The following is a 19,592-nucleotide window of genomic DNA, read 5'->3' as shown; positions in this document are numbered from 1 at the left end:
GTATGAAAGCCAATGACGAATTTTCAAACTCTGCCTTACCCATGTGTGTTCTGGCTCTGGCCCAACCCATTAGTTTCTGGGATCAGATGGTCTAGAATGGATTTCCATCTAGAAATTGTCGGGGAGGTACTCAGATCCAGACTCATTGTGGAGAAGAAAATATTGTCTGTGGGCGTAGTGTAGTGTTTGGCCAGAACAAGGAGTTTGGGTAGCCAGGCAACATCTTTCTACCTGTGCCACTATAGCAACTGTGACAGTCTAGGCAGCGCCATTGAGGCTATCTCCATCTTTAAGTAGTCCTTTTTCTTTTTCAGAATTGGTTGATCCCTCCTGATGACCCAGTTGTACATGACTCCAACCGGGTCACCAGGAGGGTTCAGCCAATGAAGTTGGAAGTCCCACCCAGTTGACTACATTAGAATGGTGGACGCTCTCAATTGTGCTTCCCATGCTAAGACGCCATTTTGGCCACTGGAGACCTCTATAATTCTCTATGGTATAGTGTTTGCGCTTAAATATGACGCAATCAGTAAGCGACAGCAAACAAATGAGACCGATTGTTTGACAAGTGATTTTTTTTTATATCGTTGTTGTAGCGGTGCAACTTGTTTCACTATTGCAGAAATGTGGTAATGTATGTGCTTTTATGTGTTTCTATTGGCGAGTTATCGTTACTGGAAGAACGAGTTAAACTAGTGTTTCTGTGCAGACCGATCGCTTTTTCAGCCATGGAAATAACAGGAATAACCATTTGTGTTGGTAGCTAGTCAGTTTACAATGCCAGCAAGCTTGTTCGCCCCTCCTACGTTATCGTGGCTCTTCTGTGTTTTGATACAACATTCACAGACATGACGACAAACAGTAGAGAAATAGCCTTGCCTTATCCAACACGCAAAAGTAGTTCCAAGTTATATTGTATACATGGCTGAGCGCCGAAGACGTGGATGTCGATTATGGCACCGCTCTGATTGAGGGGCTGGGTTAAATGCGGAAGACACATTTCAGTTGAATGCATCCAGTTGTACAGTTTACTAGGTATCCCGCCCCCCTCTTTCCCTTCCCATACTAGCTAGGTAACTGGGGCGGCAGGTAGACTAGCGGTTAAGAACGTTGGGTAACCGAAAGGTCGCTGGTTCGAATTCCCAAGCCGACTATGTGCCTAATACGTCCTTAAGCAAGGCACTTAACCCTAATTGCCCCTGTAGTCGCTCTGGATGAGGCCGTCTGCAAAAAAAAAAGACATATGTGAAACAATAGAGTTTGCCAGTTTATAGTCCGATAAACGAGGTACCTCTGGTTGTCATTCATATGGGGAAACGGTTTTGGGATGAACGACGAAAATAAGGTCTGAGGTTTAGGTTAACACCGGTTTAGGAGATCGTATGCGTTTTGTTCTATGAGAAGTCAGTTAACATGATCGTGAATTATGAAGCCATATGTGCTTTATGTACTTTTTAAAAATTACATACATGTTTAACAATTCAAAGTGACGTTAGCTGATTGATGATCTCTTGGAACAAAACGTATACGATCTCCTAAACCTGTGTTTACCTACCTTATTTTCAGCGTTTATCCAATGACACCCCCCCCCCACATTTTTATTTATTTATTACCCATGAAAATCTTTGTCCAACGAACCATGACGGAGTTAGTGCCTAGGCGCCATTATTATTGCTCTCTCTATACCCCATGTCCCGGACTCAAGGTGCATATAAGTATGCCCCCAATCCACACCCACAGTGCGATTTCAACTTTTTTTTGTTGGTCAGATTAACTTTTGTTTTTTGTTGAATTTATATAAAAACCTTGTGTAGCATTACTTTGTCCAAATATGGCATGATTCCACTATTTGTAGCCGTTTGCATCACTTTTAAATTGCGGGGCTTTTTTATTTTGAAAGCCAACAGAAAATTCCACTTGTGGCTAATCCTTATTGTGGCTAACTTCACATGGGCGGTAACTTGCTTGCAAGCTAACGTCCAACAGCAACTGAACTTGTCAGTGAGATGTTTTATTTCTTAGACATAATCATTATTAGCTGTAATACATGTTACTTTAGGAAAGGATTAGCCCTATAAATAGTATGCCAATATTAATTATAAACATTTGTTTGAATATTGTCTTTATTTACGTAATATTGTCTTTATTTACGAAATGATAGACGGTAAATGTCAGAATCGTAAATATAAATGTCACATCAGTATCCTAGTTGTAGTGGAAGCAAAGAAAGGATTACCTCAGACCTAACATGACGACCAAAATGGCTCCGCACGTGCGCTTGTTGAGTTTGTCTATCCCACCAGACATGATCAGGACAAGCAGGTTGAAATATCAAAACGAACTCTGAACCAACTATATTAATTTGGGGACAGCTTGAAACATTTATCTAGCCAGCTTGCTATTGCTAGCAATTTGTCCTGGGATATAAATATTGGCTTGTTATTTTACTTGAAATGTACAAGGTCTCTTTTTGCTGGATCTTTGTAGAATATCAACCAATTTTTAGTCACATAAAATTGTGTGTTCTCTACTCGGACAATGAGTCCACAGATAAAGGGGAAACCTATATAGTTTCTAGTAATCTCTACTAGTTCAGTCGTCTTCTGTGGATTTATATGGTGGAGGCTGGTGAGGGGACAGGCTCACGCTACAGGACAGGCTCATTGTAATGGCTGGAATGGAATTAATGGAACACTATCAAACACATATGGAAACCACATTTTTTTATACTGTTCCATCTATTTCACTGCAGGAGCTGAGACCAATGTAGCTGCCTGAATGGCCCTGCATCCTCCCCCTACCTTCCAACCTCCACCTCTCCCTGATGCTGTCTCTCCTTTTCATAAAACAAAACGAAGCCATAGACATGGATTGTTAACTACTGCATGTGTGTCATGGATAAAGAATGAGAAACATGGATTCGATTTACGTTCTTCTCGTCCTCCATGCTTCGGTTTTGTATTTTTTTAGCCCCTGCAGACAGGAAATTTGAGACCTATACGGGATGCTACCCTTCACAGCATAACCTTCACTCCAGATCAAAAATCCAAACCTACAACCTAATTTTGGACAAAATGACTTGGAAGGATTAAAGCTACCATCCAACCTGGAACTGAGACAGACCAGATACAACTTCAGTTAGCACTGGCGTGTGAGGTGAGGTGTCAAAGCCTTTGAGCCCAACAAATGGCAGGCTACCCCACCCAAATTCCAAGGCCTTGAAGCCCCCTCCTGCTGTTCAGAGACCATCTATTGGCATTTTCTACAAGAGATCTGCCTCCAGAAAAAAGCTTCTTCCAAGTGGGTGTGACACCTACTTCCATTGCCTGCTGCACTGCTGCTTGGATTCCACCTGGTGATCTGTTCACCGTCTGCCCTGGTTGTCTCCCCCTGGTACAGGTACCCCCCTGAGCTTTCGCTCGCCTCCAGCACACAGGCACTGTTGGGGCGAGTGACTCTGACCTTATAATGGCTAGCCCCAATTCGTTTATTCTTTTTCTTGTGCATTTTGCTATTTATCTCATGACTCCTGCATGCTTTGTTAACTGAACTTTCTTGTTTACCCAACCGTGGGTCAGACTGTTTGTTCCCGCACTCGGGACTCTGACTCTCTATTGGTTACACGAATTCTTGGCCTCCCATCCTATTCTAACCACCTCTCGCCGGCTTTGTATTCATGTTACCGGATGAAATGGCTGTGTAATATGATTTTGTCTCCATCTGATGCACATTCAAATGTAATAAATCATCACTGCAGAGCTCTCCCTGTCCTATGCCGTTGATTGATTGTATTACTGTTGATATCTGGAAATGTGCATGTACACCCTGGCCCATCTACTTGTTGCTAGCCCCAATTCTGACTTGTGCTCTGATATGTTTCACTGATTTCTGCTCTTGTAAAAGCCTGGGTTTTCTGCACATTAACTCTAGAAGCTTCTTACCTAAAATGGATCAATTGAAAGTGTGGGTTCACAGCTCCAATCCAGGTTTTTGGTTATTACTGAGACGTGGTTAAGTAAGCGTGTTTTGAATACTGATGTTAACCTTTCTGGTTATAACCTTTCTTGGCAAGACAGATCTTCCAAAGTTGGAGTGGCAATCTTTACCAAGGATCACCTTCAGTACTCAGTTGTTTCCACCAAATCTGTCCCCAACAATTTTATTTGCTTGTTTTTAAGCGTTAAACTTTCAAATAGCTCTGACTGTTGACTGTTGCTGGGTGCTATCATCCTCCATCAGCACCGGCCTGTACCCTACCTGCACTAAGCTCTCTCCTGGTCCCTTACACTAAGTCTGAATTTGTACTGCTAGGTGACCTAAACTGGGACATGCTTAAACCACCTGACCAAGTCCTAAAGCAATGGGACTCCCTAAATCTTTCTCAGATTATTACCAATCTCACAAGATATGACTCCAAACACCCAGAAAAGGCTACTCTCCTTGATGTTATCCTCACAAATAATCCTGATAGGTATCAGTTTGGTGTTTTTTGTAATGACCTTAGTGATCACTGTTTTACAGCTTGTGTTCCTAATGGCTGCTCAGTGAAACGACCTGTCCTGATTTGTCATAGACACTTGCTAAAAAAACGTTAATGAGCAAGCCTTCCTTCATGACCTGGCCTCTTTAAATTGATATAGAATCAGCTTGATCCCCCCTCTGTCGAAGATGCTTGGTCCTTATTTTTGGATCATTTTAGTGATATTGTTAACCTCTCTGGGATATGTGGGACGAACACGTCCCATATGGCCAACATCCAGTGACAATGCAGAGCACCAAATTCAAATAAATTACTAGAAAAATTTTGCTTTCATGAAATCACACATGCAATACACCAAATTAAAGCTACACTTGTTGTGAATCCAGCCAACGTGTCAGATTTCAAAAAGGCTTTACGACGAAAGCACACCAAACGATTGTTAGGTCAGTACATGGTCACAGAAAAACACAGCCATTTTTCCAGCCAAAGAGAGGAGTCACAAAAAGCAGAAATAGAGAAAATTAATCACAAACCTTTGATCTTCATCAGATGACACTCATAGGACTTCATGTTACACAACACATGTATGTTTTATTCGATAAAGTTCATATTTATATCCAAAAATCTGTTTACATTGGCGCGTTACATTCAGTAATGTTTTAATTCCAAAACATCCGGTGATTTTGCAGAGCCACATCAATTTACAGAAATACTCATCATAAATGTTGATAAATACAAGTGTTATGCATGGAACCTTAGATCCACTTCTCCTTAATGCAACCGCGGTGTCAGATTTCAAGAAATCTTTACGGAAAAAGCACACCATGCAATAATCTGAGTTCAGAGCCCAAACAAGCCATACAGATATCCGCCATGTTGTGGAGTCAACAAAGTCAGAAATAGCATTATAAATATTCACTTACCTTTGATCTTCATCAGAATGCACTCCCAGGAATCCCAGTTCCACAAATGTTTGATTTGTTCGATAAAGTCCATCATTTATGTCCAAATACCTCCTTTTTGTTTGCGCGTTTAGTACACAATCCAAACTCACAACGCACGGGCAGGTCCAGGTGAAAGTTCAAACGAAAAGTCATATTACTGTTTGTAGAAACATGTAAAACTAAGTATAGACTCAATCTTTGGGATGTTTTTATCAAATCTTCAATAATGTTCCAACCGGAGAATTCCTTTGTCTGTAGAATTGCAATGGAACGGAAGCTACGTGAACACGCGTGACCAGCTCATGCCACTCTGGCAGACCTCTGACTCATTCAGCTCCCATTCCCCCCTCCTTCACAGTAGAAGCATCAAACCAGGTTCTAAAGACTGTTGACATCTAGTGGAAGCCTTAGAAAGTGCAATATGACCCCATTTCCACTATCTTGGATAGGCAAAGACTTAAACCTACAAACCTCAGATTTCCCACTTCCTGGTTGGATTTTTCCTCAGGTTTTTGCCTGCCATATGAGTTCTGTTATACTCACAGACATCATTCAAACAGTTTTAAACTTCAGAGTGTTTTCTATCCAAATCTACTAATATATGCATATTCTAGCTTTTAGGACTGAGTAGCAGGCAGTTTACTCTGGGCACCTTTTTATCCAAGCTACTCAATACTGCCCCCCTGTCCCAAAGAAGTTAACAAACACGCCCCCATAAAGATAAATTAGCATTAAAAACAATTTCAGCCCTTGGTTCGACTGTGATCTTGCAGATTTACTCCACCTCAAGAATTGCATTTGGCGAAAGGCTCGACACATGTATACTCAGGCTGTGACAGGCTCTTGTTCAGGCAAATGAGAAATATGTGCACTCAGGCTATCCGGAAGGCCAAAGTTAGTTACTTTAAGGAGCAGTTCTCTCTCTGTGGGTATAACCCCAAAAAGTACTGGAAAAATGGTTAGACCTGGATCCTAACTGTTTATCAAAGCTTGTCAATAATCAACTGGCTTTCTTGATGTCTATAGTATTCTCTCTGGTTTCGGCTCAGGTTATGGATGTGTCACTGCAACCTTAATGGGCCTCAATGATGTCACCATTGCCCTTGATTCTAAGCAATGTTTTGCTGCTATTTTTATTGACTTGGCCAAAGCTTTTGATACGGTAGACCATTCCATTCTTGTGGGCCGGCTAAGGAGTATTGGTGTCTCTGAGGGGTCTTTTGATCTGGTTTGCTAACTACCTCAAAGAGTGCAGTGTATAATGTCAGAACATCTGCTGTCTCAGCCACTGCCTGTCACCAAGGGTGTACCCCAAGGCTTGATCCTAGGCCCCACGCTCTTCTCAATTTACATCAACAACATAGCTCAGGTAAGAAGTAGGAAGCTCTCTCATCCATTTATATGCTGATGATATACTTATACTCAGCTGGCCCCTCCCTGTATTTTGTGTTAAACGCTCTACAACAAAGCTTTCTTAGTGTCTAACAAGATTTCTCTCCCCTTAACCTTGTTCTCAACACCTCCAAAACAAAGGTCATGTGGTTTGGTAAGAAGAATGCCCCTCTCCACAGGTGTGAATATTACCTCCTGAGGGTTTGGAGCTTGAGGGAGTGACCTCATACAAGTACTTGGGAGTATGGCTAGATGGTACACTGTCCTTCTCTCAGCAGATGCTGAAGCTGCAGGCTAAAGTTAAATCTAGACTTGGTTTCCTCTATCGTAATCGCTCCTCTTTCATCCCAGCTGCCAAACTAACCCTGATTCAGATGACCATCTTACCCATGCTAGATTACGGGGATGTAATTTATAGATCGGCAGGTAAGGGTGCTCTCGTGCGGCTAGATGTTCTTTACCATTCAGCCATCATATTTTGCACCAATGCTCCTTCTAGGACACATCACTGCACTCCTATACTCTTCTGGTCATCTCTGTATACCTGTCACAAGTCCCACTGGTTGATGATTATTTATAAAACCGTCTTAGGCTTCACTCCCTACTCTTTCCTATCTGAGATTTCTACTGCAGCGGTCATCCTCCACATGCAACACCCGTTCTGCCAGTCACATTCTGATAAATGTTCCCAAAGCACAGACATCCCTGGGTCGCTCATCTCTTCAGTTCGCTGCAGCAACAAACAGCACAGTTTTATTTCAATCTCTTCATTCAAAGACTCCATCACAGATACTCTTACTGACTGTTGTGGCTGATTTGCGTAATGTATTGTCTCTACCTTCCTGCCATTTGTGCTGTTTGTACCATGTCTTGTGCTGCTACCATGCTATGTTGTCTTAGGTCTCTCTTCATGTTGTGTTGTCTCTTGTCGTGATGTGTGTTTGGTCCTTTTTTAAATTTAATTTTAATCCTAGCCCTCATCCCCGCAGGAGGCCTTTTGGTAGGCCGTCATTGAAAATAAGAATTTGTTCTTAATTGACTTGCCTAGTTAAAGAAATTCCATTCCAGCCGTTACAATGAGCCCGTCCTCCTATAGCTCTTCCTACCAGCCTCCACTACTGGTTGGCAACCAACTTTAAGGTGCATTACTGCAACTAACTGTACTGGAGTCTGGACCGCTCATCTTTCAATCACCCACATGGGTATATGCTCCTAAAAACCGATGGTGAGGCAGGTCAAGTGTCTAAAATAGAACAAAATACAACCCAAGTTATATTTTAGTGGCTGGATATAGACGCTCACTTAAAATGATTGAATAACATGTACGTGTACATTTATTTTGCAGCGCACGCAATGCGTCCGGTGTGGTCAGCATGTAACTAGTGCCTATTGAAGTATCTTTTTTCCTGGGGGACTTTTGTTTTGAAGAGCCCCGATGCTCATTCTGAAAGTCAACACGCATCACTTCCGGTACTGTTTTGGAAACATGAGTTCCTTTCATATTAGCAATACATAATTTTCAGAACATGATGTTAAAGCTGTAATGTAACTTTTGGGGGACCCGATCAAATTCACCTAAATGTGTTTATAGATCTGTCATTGAAAGCAAGTCCTAAGAAGCGATAGATCTGTTCTATGTGCACTATTTCTATGCTTCCCATTAAGTTTATTTTTTTGCCTCTTACTTTAGGTTTTGAACACCAGCTGAAAATACAATATTTTTGGTTATGGAAAAGATTTCACATGGTACAATGATTCTCTACACTACACTTGCTTGTCACAAACTAAAATCACTTGGTCACAAACTAAAATTACACAATCTATTAGATTTTTAGCAACCAAGAAATAGTGGAGCGATTTCTGCATAGTGCATCTTAAATTACTACACATGGCCATATCTCCATGTTACAGCGGGTGTTTACTGAAGACTGAGGCGGCACCTGTGCTAATTAGCTATGTAGTATGCTCAACACTTGTGTAGCGGAAGAAGGCCTTTTTACAAAACTGTCTGCTGCAGCGCAGCTGTGCTAAAGCCGGTTAAAACAGTGTACAGAAAGTGTATATTTTCCATTTGAAATTATTTGGATGTGATATGAAAGTTAAGGGCTTTATGCTTCTAACTGTTTTTCAATTGAGAATCGATTCATGTTTAGATGGAGTTTTTGGCTGCCAGTTTTGGCTGCCACAAATAACCTATATCCTTGGACCTAAAGAAGTAACTGTAGGCTCTCCTACACTCCTTAAGAGTACGTTCTTGAGCTAGGAAAATATTAGATATCTGTGATGGGGGCAACGTTTGACAACGCAGGTCATACCACTTTCTTCTAATATGCCTAGCTATCTATCTACACAGTACTGTTGTCATCAAATTGCACAGAGTAGTACGTTCATTTCACACACTAATTGTTAATTTTACACATTTAGCCTAACACGGCTCTTTACTTGAATGCAGCTTCTTCCTTGGCTCCTAAGAAGATTTGTCCGAGCAGGTTGTGAGAAGACCACCCAAGGAACTGAATGCTTGTTGGTACGGTGTATGTTCACAAATCCGCCAATCCGAAGTACTGCTTAGGGAAGCATAGGCGGAGCAGCAAGGCCTAGTCCCTGAGACTCTACATTCTCCACCATCTGAGAGACTGGGGTGACTCATCTAGAGTCCATCCACTGGGGAGCTCCATGGTTCAGGGCCCCTGAAGGGCTGGGACCAGCACTGAGGGCCAGAGGCAGCTGTGGTGAGATGGGGTAGGGGCTGAGGACAGAGGCATGGTTCATAACGGCTCAGGTGGGCACCTGCCGGCACAGGTGGGCACCAATGGCCGCTCTTCTGAGAGGAAGAGGACACCGAAGGCATGTGAATGCTGTGGGCCCAACTCCAAGCTCCATGATGGGAAGGCCCCACATGGGAAGAATCCGGGTGGCAAGTCCCGACAACGCAGGGCCCAGCCGGGCAAGGGCCAGGCACTGGGGGAGACCCCTAAGAGAAAGGGTGGTCGCCCATCTTATAAGAAGACCCTGATGACAGAGGAGCAGGTAACAGCTATCCGAGAGGAGCTGGAGAAAGACTCTGCTGTGGAGCAGGTAACGAACTCTTTGGCTTCACCTGTAACCAACTCTGTTGATCAACCTCAAACTGTAACAAACTCTATGGGTCAACCCTTATTGAATTCTATGGGTCAGAAGTTAACGTACACTGTGGTTAAACTGGTGAATAAGTCTGTGGTTCAACCGGTAATGACATCAGTGGTTGAGCATTTTGCTGATTCAATGATAGAGCAGGAGAGAGCCTGTGAAGGGGCTGTGAGTGAGGGGGAGAAGGCCACTGGTTCTGGTTCAGTCAAACAGCCGGTTATAGACCCTAAGATGGAGGTCCTAAAGCAGCCCCCACCCCAGGCTGGTGACCCAGCTGTCTTCCTTTCCAACGGTACATCAGCTGTCATCAAAGAGGAACCAACAGACTGTAGCGCCCCTATGGAGGTGGAACCATCAGCCATAGCCTGTGTTTCCCCAGGCATTATTCTGTGCAGCACCCTCCACCCATTTGCTCTGTGGGACCACCGAGGTTACTGCAAGATAGGAGTGTGGGCTCCTAGACCTGAGCAGGGAAGTGCCACAGACCCAGCACAGCAGTCCCAGCCATCACCACAACAACCCAAACCAGAAGAGGGCATCCATGAAGGAATCAGAGACCTCATCCATGGTACTAGGCTTTTATTGTAACTATGATTTCACTGGATATAACCTTTTTATTTAAGGTGCCTGTCTCTCCCTCAGAGTTCCTGGAGCTTTTCTATGTGACGTACGGGAGTTTCATCCCCCTCAGTGAGACTGATGTCTTGGAGCACCTGAAGAACAAGTGTAACACGGACTTCAATGACAAGTATGAATCATGAGACCCCCCCCCACAAACCAGTTTTACTTTCACCACTGATTTCCATTGTTATGCTGATTGCATCTGTTCTTTTGTCTACTTGTTATTCCATTTGACCTTTTGGTTTGACCTGTTTCATCGCTCTGTACCAGGAAGCTAAACATCCATTTAGAAGTTTTGAAGTACAAAGCGGGTCTAGCCTCCATCCCTATGAACTGCTTTAAAGTGGACTACAACAAGCACACTCTGACCCTGGAGGACCTGTCCACACTGGACGATCAAAACTGGGTCAACGACCAGGTAGCTATGGCCCATAGAAAACTGTGCTTGCTGCTTATAAACCTGATTCACGGTTTTATCTAACCTGAAATTCCAAAACTTTAGTACAGGGCCCTATGTTCCACCAAGAATGACAAGGATTTAGTAAATAGTACATTTTCATTTTTCTTTGTCTTGTGTGTCTAGGTGATAAACATGTATGGCGAATTGATCATGGAGGCTACAGAGCACAAGGTGGGAGTACATTCCTAAGTGCATTCTTTTTGGATCCTTGATCAGAATGTTCAACAAAGGGTTATTGGTAAAAGGGAGTTGTTAGGATGGCAGTCTTATGTTGGGTTTCCAAGGTTACTGAATTTTCTGTTTTCTCCCGCAGGTTCATTTCTTCAACAGCTTCTTTCACAGGCAGCTGGTGGCCAAAGGCTATGAAGGGGTTAAGAGATGGACCAAAAAGGTAAGCTGATGGTAGGTCAGATCATAAGCTCTGTAGTGCTGAGTGATTAACCAAAATTATTTATTTTTGTGGTTATTAAACAACTAATTGACTGATTTTAGATCAATTAATTAGTTGTGAGCCCAATGTGCCATTTCTCTAGAGAAATTGAATTATTAACGAGAGAAACCATGGACTCTGGGCTGAAGCAAGTTTTAGTTTTATTAAGCAAATATTCAACATAGTTCATTGCAGAAATGTGGTAATTAACAAAAATATAAATGCAACTATTTCAAAGATTTTACTGCGTTACAGAAAATCAGTCAATTGAAAAACTCTAATCTATGGATTTCACGTGACTGGGAATACAGATATGCATCTGTTGGTCACGGATGCCTGAAAAAAAAGAAATCTCGTCACATGATTTTTGTGCGTTCAAATTGCCATTGATAAAATGCAGTTGTGTTCGTTGTTTGTAGCTTATGCCTGCCCATACCATAACCCCACCGCCACCATGGGGCACTCCGTTCACAATGTTGACATCAGAAAATTTCTCACCTACACGTGGTCTGCGGTTGTGAAGCCGGTTGGACGTACTGCCAAATTCTCTAAAATGACGTTGGTATGCTTATGGTATAGAAATGAATATTCAATTCTTTGCCAATAGCTCTGGTGGACATTCCTGCAGTCGGCACGCTGATTGCTTGCTCCCTACAAAACTTATGACATGTGGCGTTGTGACAACTGCACATGTTAGTGGTCTTTTATTGTCCCAGCACAAGGTGCACCTGTGTAATGATCATGCAGTTTAATCGGCTTCTTTATATGCCACACCTGTCAGGTGGATGGATTATCTTGACAAAGGAGAAATGCTCACTAACATGGATGTAAACAAATTTGTGCTTAATTGGTGAGAAATAAGCTTTTTGTGCGTTTGGAGCATTTCTGGTATCTTTTATTTCACCTCATGAAACACATGGGACCAACACTTTACATGTTGTGTTCATTTTTGTTCAGTGTACAGTCGTGGCCAAAAGTTTTGAATGACACAAATATTAATTTCCACAAAGTTTGCTGCTTCAGTGTCTTTAGGTATTTTTGTCAGATGTTACACTGAAGTATAATTACAAGCATTTCATAAGTGTCAAAGGCTTTTATTGACAATTACATGAAGTTGATGCAAAGAGTCAATATTTGCAGTGTTGACCCTTCTTTTTCAAGACCTCTGCAATCCACCCTGGCATGCTGTCAATTAACTTCTGGGCCACATCCTGACTGATGGCAGCCCATTCTTGCATAATCAATGCTTGGAGTTTGTCAGAATTTGTGTTTTTTTGTTTGTCCACCCGCCTCTTGAGGATTGACCACAAGTTCTCAATGGGATTAAGGTCTTGGGAGTTTCCTGGCCATGGACCCAAAATATCCATGTTTTGTTCCCCGAGCCACTTGGAGCACCTTGCCATAAGGCAAAAGTGATAACTATCATACTGGAAAAGGCATTGTTCGTCACCAAACTGTTCCTGAATGGTTGGGAGAAGTTGCTCTCAGAGGATGTGTTGGTACCATTCTTTATTCATGGCTGTGTTCTTAGGCAAAATTGTGAGTGAGCCCACTCCCTTGGCTGAGAAGCAACCCCACACATGAATGGTCTCAGGATGCTTTACTGTTGGCATGACACAGGACTGATGGTAGCGCTCACCTTGTCTTCTCCGGACAAGCTTTTTTCCGGATGCCCCAAGCAATTGGAAAGGGGATTCATCAGAGAAAATGACTTTACCTCAGTCCTCAGCAGTCCAATCCCTGTACCTTTTGCAGAATATCAGTCTGTCCCTGATGTTTTTCCTGGAGAGAAGTGGCTTCTTTGCTGCCCTTCTTGACACCAGGCCATCCTCAGTCTTCGCCTCACTGTGCGTGCAGATGCACTCACACCTGCCTGCTGCCATTCCTGAGCAAGCTCTGTACTGGTGGTGCCCCGATCCCACAGCTGAATCAACTTAAGGAGACGGTCCTGGCGCTTGCTGGACTTCCTTGGGCGCCCTGAAGCCGCCTTCACAACAATTGAACCGCTCTCCTTGAAGTTCTTGATGATCCGATAAATGGTTGATTTAGGAGCACCCCCCCCTAGTACAACTGAACTTGCACTTATTTTATCGATATGAGTGGGGGGAAAGGTGCTTGTGCGTTGACAAGGGGGGATACCTAGTCAGCAGTACAACTGAAATGTGTCTCCTGCATTTAACCCAACTCCTCTGAATCAGATAAGCACGCCAAAGACTGAAATACCGATAAATAAAATGAAGATGGCTATTCTAATCAAATTTTATTTGTCACATACACATGGTTAGCAGATGTTAATGCGAGTGTAGCGAAATGCTTGTGCTTCTAGTTCCGACAATGCAGTAATAACCAACGAGTAATCTAACCTAACAATTCCACAACTACTACCTTATACACACAAGTGTAAAGGGATAAAGAATATGTACATAAAGATATAGGAATAAGTGATGGTACAGAACGGCATAGGCAAGATGCAGTAGATGGTATCGAGTACAGTATATACATATGAGATGAGTAATGTAGGGTATGTAAACATAAAAGTGCATAGTTTAAAGTGGCTAGTGATACATGTATTACATAAAGATGGCAAGATGCAGTAGGTGGTATAGAGTACAGTATATACATTATATTAAGTGGCATTGTTTAAAGTGGCTAGTGATACATTGATCAATTTCCATCAATTTCCATTATTAAAGTGAGCTGGAGTTGAGTCACTATGTTGGCAGTAGCCACTCGATGTTAGTGGTGGCTGTTTAACAGTCTGATGGCCTTGAGATAGAAGCTGTTTTTCAGTCTCTCGGTCCCTGCTTTGATGCACCTGTACTGACCTCGCCTTCTGGATGATAGCGGGGTGAACAGGCAGTGGCTCAGGTGGTTGTTGTCCTTGATGATCTTTATGGCCTTCCTGTGACATCGGGTGGTGTAGGTGTCCTGGAGGGCAGGTAGTTTGCCCCCGGTGATGCGTTGTGCAGACCTCACTACCCTCTGGAGAGCCTTACGGTTGTGGGCGGACCAGTTGCAGTACCAGGCGGTGATACAGCCTGACAGGATGCTCTCGTTTGTGCATCTGTAAAAGTTTGTGAGTGCTTTTGGTGACAAGCTGAATTTCTTCAGCCTCCTGAGGTTGAAGAGGAGCTGCTGCGCCTTCTTCACAACGCTGTCTGTGTGGGTGGACCAATTCAGTTTGTCCGTGATGTGTACGCCGAGGAACTTAAAACGTACTACCCTCTCCACTACTGACCTGTCGGTGTGGATAGGGGGGTGCTCCCTCTGCTGTTTCCTGAAGTCCACAATCATCTCCTTTGTTTTGTTGACGTTGAGTGTGAGGTTATTTTCCTGACACCACACTCCGAGGGCCCTCACCTCCTCCCTGTAGGCCATCTCGTCGTTGTTGGTAATCAAGCCTACCACTCTAAATGCCTATTTCACATGAGTCTGCTGAATTAGCAATAACTTTTCTTTAATTTTGATTTCATCACAAATTAAAATGTGGCATGGACTTGCCCATGAATTTGTTTCAGCATTGTCGCAATGAAGAGTTTGACTAGCCACACACGACATGCACGCACAGTTACAAACCTGCTAGAATTGGTGGCAGGCGGAGGAGCAATATCCATGGTCGTAGTATGGACGAAGCCTGAACTAGAATGTGACGCTAACTGAAACTGGCTAGCTTTTAGGAAACCTGAGTAGATATTGCTTGCTTCGGAGTATACCACTCGGCTCTCTCTCTCTCCGTTTGGCAGGTGGATCTGTTTTCCAAGAGTCTGCTGCTGATTCCTATCCACCTGGAGATCCACTGGTCCCTGATCACAGTAGACATGGCCAACCACCACATCCACTACTATGACTCACAGGGCATCGTCTTCAAATACACCATAGAGGTAGGCTCACACACCTTACAGTCCTCTGCTGCTCAATGAAACTCACGCGTCTCTGAATTTCATCCTAGACTTGAGGAACATTGATTTGATAAGCATGGAAAATATTAACATTGGTCTACCTAGGCCCGCTGATTACTTTTTTGGGGGGGGGGGGGGGGACTCAGTCGGGGTCTCAACTTAATGTTGAGTACAATTTAGAAATTTGGTTGTGCATCAGATGTCAATCAATTAGCCCATGACAGCAATTTGTTTGGGGGATTGGTAAATTAGTCTAGTGGCCAGCGATATAAATTTACGCTAAGCATGGTTGAATTACATCCAAGGTGGAGCCCATTGATCATCAGTTATCATAAACTCAGCAAAAAAATAAGTCTCTTTTTCAGGACCCTGTCTTTCAAAGATAATTCTTAAAATCCAAATAAATTCACAGATCTTCATTGTAAAGGGTTTAAACACTTTCTCATGCTTGTTCAATGAAACATAAACAATTAATGAACATGCGGAACGGTCGTTAAGACACTAACAGCTTACAGACAGTAGGCAATTAAGGTCACAGTTATGGAAACTTAGGATGCTAAAGAGGCCTTTCTACTGACTGAAAAACACAAAGAAAGACCCCCAGGGTCCCTGCTCATCTGTGTGATTGTGCCTTAGGCATGCTGCAAGGAGGCATGAGGACTGCAGATGTGGCCAGGGCAATAAATTGCAATGTACATACTGTGAGACGCCTAAGACAGGACAGACAGCTGATTGTCCTCAGTGGCAGACATCCAAACATCACACCTGTGGGACAGGTACAGGATGACAACAACCACTGCCCAAGTTACACCAGGAACGCACAATCCCTCCAGCAGTGCTCAGACTGTCTGCAATAGGCTGAGAGCGGCTGGACTGAGGGCTTGTAGGCCTGTTGTAAGGCAGGTCCTCACCAGACATTGCCTGTGGGCACTAACCCACCGCCGCTGGACCAGACAGGACTGGCTAAAAGTGCTCTTCACTGAGGAGTTGCGGTTTTGTCTCACCAGGGGTGATGGTCGGATTCGTGTTTATCGTCGAAGGAATGAGCGTTAGAGGCCTGTACTCTGGAGCGGGATCGATTTGGAGGTGGAGGGTCCGTCATGGTGTGGGGCGGTGTGTCACAGCATCGGACTGAGCTTTTTGTCATTGCAGGCAATCTGAATGCTGTGCGTTACAGGGAAGAAATCCTCCTCTCTCATGTGGTACCCTTCCTGCAGGCTCATCCTGACATGACCCTCCAGCAAGACAATGCCTGTATTGCTGTGGGTACAGACCTAGCAGCCACTGCGGCCTCATGAGTTCCCTTTTTTTTTGTGGCCCCCATCACTTGCTCATCCCTGGTCTACCTAGTCCACATTTTGGGAACCCTGAAGGAGTCCATGTGTAACTCAACCTTTTTTGTGAACTAAACCCTCGTTTTCCTCCTGTTATCGGCCCGACAGAACATCATGAGATACATCCTGGCTGAGGCGAAGGAGAAGAAACAAGCTACCTATCAGAATGGCTGGAAGATGATTATAAACAAGGTATTGTTTCAGATGGCACCATGTGACTGTTCTCTCTCAATTTCCAATTGGCTCTGTTTTGACTAATGTCTCTGGTTCTCACCCTCAGGGTATTCCTCAACAGAAGAACGACAGTGACTGTGGAGTCTTCGTATTGGAGGTGAGTAAAGAATTTCCCTCATACTGCCAACTCCCCACACACACTGCTATGGTGAGTTTTTTTTTATTTTATTGAATTGTTTTATCTCTGCTTCTCTCACAGTACTGCAAGTGCCTGGCTTTAAAAGAACCGCTGCAGTTCACACAGGACGACATGCCCAACGTCCGCAAGAGGATTTACAAAGAGCTCTGTGACTGTAAACTGAGTGACTGACTGATCACAGCTGAGAAAGTACACCTGCCTTTCCAGTGAACCATGGGTTAACAACTGTTTGACCGTTATTGTACAAGGGCCATTAACACTTTAAAAACACTACTGGAGCCAAGGAGAAACTGAAGGAACTGCTGTAGAGACAAGACATTTGACTGGTGACAGTCTTTTCTTCAGAGGGCCAGCGGTGCATATTCTGCAATAATTATTATTGTTTTTTTTTAATTGCCCTGTTTTTAACATCTTTAACGGGAGAGAGGGACCTGAGACTTTGCATTCCTTTGGGAGTTGAAGTCCACAAAGTTTCCATTGTTGACTGACTGACCTGGGTCTGGAGCTAACGCTGCTACTATGTTTCAGATGCCAGTAACGGACCTGTATGTGCTGATACCGTTTCCTAACTTCAGTTCTTGAAATGTAAACGGCAGATTATATGGGACATTAGGTGAAATGTGAAGGTTCTTGTTATATCATGTAATCTCCGCCTGACTAGTGCTGTACAGAACAAGAAGACTCATCAAAGGCTAGCTTTTAATTGAATGTACTGTTTTGTTACAACTTAATCTCAAACCGCTCTCTTGGGCTAGATTCAATCTGTATCACGGAAGATCCGCATTTTTAAAGGTAATTTCCAATTGAGCTGACATGCCGCATTTACGTGACTGCAGTCTCTGCGAACGCGGGAACATTGCCTTGAAATGTAAATCGAGCTATAACGTGGATCTTTCCCGCTAGGGATTGAATCCAGCTCTTAGTTCTTGTGAAACTCCTTCGCATCAAACAGCAGTTGAGACAAGGGCTTAGATTCAATGTGGAAGATCCGAACTATAGGGAGACTGCCTTTTTAAAGTTCAATGTTTCCGCATTCGGTAAACATTGCATATGTCGGCTCAATCAAAATTACATTTACATTGCGCCATTACATGGATCTTTCAGGAGTTAAGTGGGAGATATTTAGTTCCAATTGGCCATGCTACTCCACTGAAAATGGCTTCATAAACACCGCTCTTTCTGCGTCTGTCAAATACTGTACACCTTATTGTTTTTGAACAGCATATCTTGACATGGTGTACTGAGGAAGAAGTAATGCCTTTTTTTGTATGAGGGGCTGGCAAGCTATGGTTCTCATTGGAGGACCACCAAGCACTTGCGCTGACTCAGTTGGTGTCAGTTACCCATCTGAGGGAGCTGGTCCACAGACTGGGTGTAGTTGGGGAAACGCTGCTGTAGAACATGCTAAAGGAATCCCATCTATACCGTTTCATTCAAGCACACTAGGTACCATTAGAGATCATGTTCACAGCATTCTCTGTACTAGGGTTAAATCTGTTTAATCTTCGTTGAGAGAGACCTTTTGGTTTTTATTTGATGTTCTTGATTTAAGCTGCTGTGGTAAAACCTAAAATATTGTATTGCAATATCTTGAAGTAATACAGGGTTGTACTTACAAATGGATACCCAGAGGGGTTAAATTGGGATTCTCTAGATGTGAAAACTGTCCTCAAATTTCATGTTAATGGAAGTTCCCAATGTATGTGTCTCATCCTAAGTGGTGGCACAGTTTCCTTTCTAAGTTGACCCCTGAATACATTCATACACATGATGTAGCTTGTATGACTCAGGCATTCATTTTCTCTACTTACTCTATTACTCTGGGTTGTTGCATGAGGAGGATGCAACAACCGAGGCCCAGACACACCAAACAGAGGGGTATCCTACGACACAAGCTAAATCTACTCAGGGTTTTCTAAAGCTAACAAGCTTGTGTTAGCTTCACGTTCCAGGTCTGGCTTTTTGTACTAGGACGGTGGATATTGCTTGTCCGCCTGCCGCTAACTCTAGCAGGCTTCTAACTGCGCGGGCTAGTCGAATGCCGAACTCTTCATTGAGACACTGAAACATCAATCCATGGTGCAATCCGTGCCACATTTTTCATTTGTGCCAAAATTAAATCTTGCAAATTCAGCAAGCTATAGGCTCAATCCGAATGGTGTGAAAAGGCTTTTAGAAGTGCCGGCTTAATTGTATTATCGTTAATGCTGTCTTTGGTGTGCTTATCAATGCATAAGCACCTTTTTCCTTTCCACTCCTATTGCTAAAATAATTGTATCAATTTTATTTATCATACTAAACTTTTACTGTGTTAAGTTCAAATGCATTCTGTAAATACAAAATAATTTGATGGGTATTTTAACATGTTACTATAAAAAAATGGATTAATAAAATATTTAATCAGTCTTTTGCAAATTAAGGGGATGATGATGCAATCTTTGCGCAGGGGAGGGAATTTGATTTCAGTGGTCCTCAACTCGCTGCTCAGACACTTCATTCAGGATAAATGGAGTTTGCCGTGGAGCAGGTT

The 19,592-nt window shown here is 43.2% G+C and overlaps 1 protein-coding gene across 2 annotated transcripts; it reads left to right on the top strand.

Moving 5' to 3' along the window:
• Nucleotides 1–533: 533 nt before the first annotated feature.
• LOC120052685 (sentrin-specific protease 5-like) lies at nt 534–18,833 on the top strand. 2 transcript variants are annotated; one of them, XM_038999739.1, is made up of 10 exons: nt 534–629; nt 9,269–10,513; nt 10,588–10,693; nt 10,837–10,984; nt 11,150–11,197; nt 11,340–11,417; nt 15,200–15,337; nt 16,798–16,881; nt 16,970–17,020; nt 17,123–18,833. In XM_038999739.1, exons 2-10 carry the CDS (start codon nt 9,580–9,582, stop codon nt 17,231–17,233), a joined length of 1,698 nt encoding a protein of 565 aa, XP_038855667.1. In that variant the 5' UTR covers nt 534–629; nt 9,269–9,579; the 3' UTR covers nt 17,234–18,833. The 2 variants fall into 2 exon arrangements, with proteins under 2 accessions (XP_038855667.1, XP_038855666.1); XM_038999738.1 differs by having other exon boundaries at nt 541–634.
• The last annotated feature ends 759 nt before the right edge of the window (nt 18,834–19,592 follow it).

Source organism: Salvelinus namaycush, chromosome 8 (genome assembly GCF_016432855.1).
Source record: "Salvelinus namaycush isolate Seneca chromosome 8, SaNama_1.0, whole genome shotgun sequence".
Lineage (NCBI taxonomy): Eukaryota > Metazoa > Chordata > Actinopteri > Salmoniformes > Salmonidae > Salvelinus > Salvelinus namaycush.
Note: the sequence above shows the minus strand (reverse complement) of the source record. Positions and strands in the feature narration are given on the sequence as shown.